Consider the following 4835-nt stretch of genomic DNA (forward strand, 5'->3'; position numbering starts at 1 on the left):
CCTCCCGGGTTTTTTTTTTTTTTTTTTTTTTTGAGATGGAGTTTCGCTCTTGTCGCCCAGGCTGGAGTGGAATGGTACAATCTTGGTACCCTGCAACCTCCACCGCCCAGGTTTGATTCTCCTGCCTCAGCCTCCCGAATAGCTGGGATTATAGGCACCCACTGCCACACCCAGCTAATTTTTTTTTATTTTTTTATTTTTTTTTTGTATTTTTAGTAGAGATGGGTTTTTGCCATGTGGGCTAGGCTGGTCTCAAACTCCTGGCCTCAGGTGATCCACCTGCCTCTGCCTCCCAAAGTGCTGGGATTACAGGCATGAGCCACTGTGCCCGGCCACCATCTAGGACTTCCGTAGCTAAAGAAGAAAGTCAACGCCTAGCTTCTAAGCTTCAAAGGACAGGCTGACTCTCTTATTAAGGTCTAATGCAGCTGGTAACTTTAAGTTGAAGCCAGAGCTCACTTACCATCCCCAAAATCCCAGGGGCCTTAAGAATTATGCTAAATCTACTCAGCTCGTGCTCTGTCAGTGGAAAAACAAAGCCTGAATGACAGCATGTCCGTTTACAGCATGGTTTACTGAAGATTTTAAGCCCGTGTTGAGACTGATCAGAACAAAATGATTCCTATCAGAAGATTACTGCTCTTGGGTGACCAAGAGCTCTGACGGAGATGGACAAGGAGATGAATGTTGTTTTCATGATTGCTAACACAACATCCATTCTGCAACCCATGGATCAAGGAGTACTTTTGACTTTCAAGTCTTATTATTTAAGAAACACATTTCCTAATGCTATAGGTGCCATAATGATTTATCTGATGGATGTCGAGAAAGTCAAACTGAAGATCTTCTGGAAAGAATCACCACTCTAGATGCCAGTAAAAATATTCATGAATCATGGGAAGAGGTCAAAATATCAACATTAACAGGATTTTGGAAGAAGCTGATTCCAATCCTCATGGATGACTTTGACGGGCTTGAGACTGAAGTGGAGGAAGCAACTGCATATATAATGGAAACAGCCTGGGAGCTAGAATTAGAAGTGGAGCCTGAAGACGGGACTAACAAAACTTGAACGGATAGTTGTTTCTTAGAGATGAGCAAAGAAAGTGGTTTCTTGAGATGGAATCTACTCCTGGTGAAGATGCTGTGAACATTGCTGAAATGACAACAAAGGATTGAGAATAGAACTTAAACTTAGTTGATAAAGCAGTGGCAGGTTTTGAGAAGAAGTCCAATTTAGAAAGAAGTTCCACTGTGGGTAAAATGCTGTGTCTTTCATGAAAGGAAAAGCTCCATCAATGCAGCAAACTTCACTGTTGTCTTATTTTAGAAGTTGCCGGTCACCCTAACCTTTAGCAATCACCACCCAGATCATCAACATTAAGGCAAGACCCTCCAGGATGATGACTCCCTGAAGGCTCAGATAACCAATAACTAGTAGCATTTTGGGGCAATATTTTTAAATTAAGGTATGTACATTTTTTAGGCATACTGCTATTGCATTCTTAATAAACTACAGTACAGTATAAACAAATTTTATATGCACTAGGAAACAAAAAACTTTGTGTGACTCACAATATTGTGATCTATTTTGGTGATGCGGAACCAAGCCTGCTGTATCTCTGTTTTAAAAGTTAGAAACACAAAAGACTGCTCAGAATGACCACAGAATGTATCAGACACACAAAGTAAAAAAGCAAGTGAGAGTAGAAAGTCTGGGATTTGTGTCCTGGCTTCCCCCACATTGCCTGCAGCTTAACCTCTAATATTATTAATATTATACGTCATCCGGGAGACAGACACAGTTGATATGAAATCACACAAGTGTTTTATGAAAAGGAGGACTGTGCCTATACAGGTTCCATTACTGTGTCATGTTTCCTTATTCACAAAACATTGAAGAAAGGTGGTGAGGCCTCAGCTCATGATTCCAGAACTGTCAATAACAGTACGAACAGTGACAAATGCCAGAAGGAATAAAATCTCTCAGTATAACAACGGCAGAAACTTTGATCCAATTGGCTGCTAGAGCCTCCCCTTTGTTTCACCCTGGGCAGACTTGCCAGGTGATGGCCATGCTGCCAAGATGACTCCCACGTGCAGCCAGGTGTAGAAGGCACTGGATATGACCACTGCTCTCCGCACCACACCTCATCATCACTTTACACATCATCCACCTTGGACGCATTCTGTGCTGTCTTCTTTGACAACAGGAACTGGATGTGTATTAATCCAATTTCATGAGCTTGTCATCCTGGTGTTTATCATGCCAACTATTTTTTAGCCTAAAAAGCCTGAGAAATTCTAGCAAAATGCAATGCCTTTCTTGGTACCTAGCCTATTTCTAAAATGACTTTATACAAATACTAACATTTCTCTACTTCCCAACCTTCAATTTATCCAATCGTGAGGATTTTTAACAAAGCACCACCAACCGATTATGAAACATCACTTTGGATTTATAAGCAAATGCAGCTATCAATGGACTTTTAGAACCTAACTTCTGTAACTTAATTACCAATGTGTTCATTAATGCATATACTTAACTTGTAATATGATGTCTCCAAACAAAAGAAATGCTAAATTCAGTGGGTTCATTTATTTATTTTAAAGAGACAAGGTCTTGCTCTATCGCCCAAGCTGGGAGTGAAAGTGGCACAGTCATAGCTCAAACTATGGGCTTAAGGGATGCTCCCACCTCAGCCTCCCAAGTAGTGGGGACTACAGGCAGATGCTACCATGTCTGACTAATTTATATACATATATATTTATACATATTTTTTAAGAGATGGGATCTTATTATGTTGTCCAGTCTGGTCTAGAACTCCTGGCCTCAAGCGATCTTCCTGCTTTGGCCTCTCAAAACAGAGATTACAGGCATGAGCCACTGCCCCCGACCTAAATGAGGTTTTTTAACAGAAAAAAAAAAATGTATTAATGAAGTACCTGACTGATGTAATGACTTTTTTCATTGTCATTACATTTAACTTCCAACAAAGTTCCCTCCCCAACTTTTTCTCTTTTTTTTTATTTTAACCAATTGTCAATACCCAAATTATACAAGTGATAATTATCTTGACAGACTGTAAAAATATGAAATTCACATTAAACTTACTTGTTCTTTATTTGGAAGAAAGCACTGGTGAGAAATCCAAGCAAAGTGAGCTAGTTTTAGTTTATCTTCCCAGGAGGTTGTCTTGCTTTTAAGCTTTAGGGAAATGCCAGAATAAACAGCAGCCATGGCTAGGCTTTATCTACAATTTAAAAACAATGGGAAAAAAAATACTATAACAAGGTCAGACTGAGGAGGCACCAGAAAGCCAACAATATTGCATCTTATCGTTTACCTAATATGTATTCTTTTAAAAGTTTTTAATGAATCAACAGATTTGTCGGGGTAAATCTACATACAAGATGCTTGACTCCATGAATTTTCTGGGGAAAGTTCAGACAAAAGCAAGAAAAAGATGGACTGCACACACAGAAGATGGACTATATGTATTCCAGCTGTGATCAAACATCACTTCCACAAAGGTGAGTGTGCAGGAATTCAACAAGGCCAATATCACTGTTTACATTACTTGTGGAAAGAGTCATTCATACATGGTTTCAAATTGAAAGAGGAAAAGATACATAAGCAATATCTGGAGAAAGTAATATGTCTCCAAGTGAAAAAGAAATCCCCAAAGGAATACTGTTATTTCAGCTGCAACAGTAACCTTCCGCTAAGACTTTTATTCAGTCACGTATAAATTTACAACGCACATACACACTTCAAAAAAGATACAAGAGATACTTGCACAAGGAAAAGATTAAAAATAGAAAACAAAAAACCGTGAAGTCTAGGGGACAGCAAACATACCAAACACCTACAGTTACTATAAAACTGGGTAAACTTGGCTGAGTTTCCTAAAAGTTATAGAGAAAAGGAACGTTAAGACGTTTTCATTTTAGAAATTAAATTATCCTTCACTCTACTGCAGAGGACAAGAACCATCAAGTGCTGTTAGTTTTCCTATTTTGTCAAAATGTCCAAAACGAATTCAACGATGCCTGACTTCTAAGTTCAATACCATAGACCGCCACCGCGACAGCTACAAAGTGCATAACAGGTGTTTGCTGAACTGGCTACAAAAACAACCGAGATGCTCTCCCCAGCTCCGCCAGAGTTCGGCTCTCCGGGCCTGCAACCGCCCTTACCGGGCAATGCGAAGTCCAGGGCGGACAGCACAGCCCTGCCAGCACTCCCTGCCCAGCAGAAAGAGACCAAGCAACAAGAACCAGGGGAGAGCAGCTAGATGCCAGGAGGGAGTTTGCCTTCGCGAATGGAGCGTGCCCAGTCGGCTCTCGCCCAGAGTCTGCTGGTGGCACCCGAACTGGGCAGGGTTGGGGTACCCCCATCCCGGGCCCGGCCTCAGGTGGGGAGCTCTCCTCAGGACCAGCCCCGGGTGGGGGACTCACATCGGAACCTGGCCGCAGGTAGGGGCTCACCGCGGGTGGGGACTCACCTCGGGACCCGGGCCCGGTAGGGGGCCGACCTCGAGACAGCTCCGGGCAGACGGCGGAGGACGGCGGCAGCGGCGGCGGCTGCTGTCCCGGTCCCGCAGCCCCACCACGTGGGACCTGGCCCCGCGCTCCTTCCGCCCGACGCCGGCGGCGCAGCGGGGAGGGGCGGCACGCACGCCAGGCGTCGCCAGCCGAGCGCCGAGGCGCCTCGCCCATTGGAGGAGACGGTTGCGCGTTGGAGGCCCGAGCGGCCCAGCCCGCGGCCCGCTCCGTGTCAGTCAGTCATGGAGCGGCCGCCCAGAGCGGCGGCGGGGGCGGCGGGGCGCGGG

At 44.1% G+C, this 4835-nt stretch overlaps 1 protein-coding gene across 6 annotated transcripts in view; it reads right to left on the minus strand.

Moving 5' to 3' along the window:
• Positions 1 to 4829, minus strand: part of URB2 (URB2 ribosome biogenesis homolog) — a 44304-nt gene extending 39475 nt beyond the window's left edge. For 5 of the 6 annotated variants that reach the window (XR_001887933.1, XM_017885610.1, XM_017885611.1 and 2 more), the window contains exons 1-2: positions 4509 to 4829; positions 3116 to 3254 (exon numbers count right to left, since the gene is read on the minus strand). Coding sequence is in view for 5 of the 6 variants with exons in the window: in XM_017885610.1 (XP_017741099.1) it covers positions 3116 to 3241 (126 nt within the window). In the remaining variant the exon portion in view is untranslated. Of the gene's footprint in view, positions 1 to 3115; positions 3286 to 4508 lie in introns of all 6 variants that reach the window. The other variant, XM_017885607.1, reaches the window with a different exon arrangement.
• Positions 4830 to 4835: the final 6 nt, after the last annotated feature.

This window comes from Rhinopithecus bieti, unplaced genomic scaffold (assembly GCF_001698545.2).
Source record: "Rhinopithecus bieti isolate Rb0 unplaced genomic scaffold, ASM169854v2 scaffold_14839, whole genome shotgun sequence".
Lineage (NCBI taxonomy): Eukaryota > Metazoa > Chordata > Mammalia > Primates > Cercopithecidae > Rhinopithecus > Rhinopithecus bieti.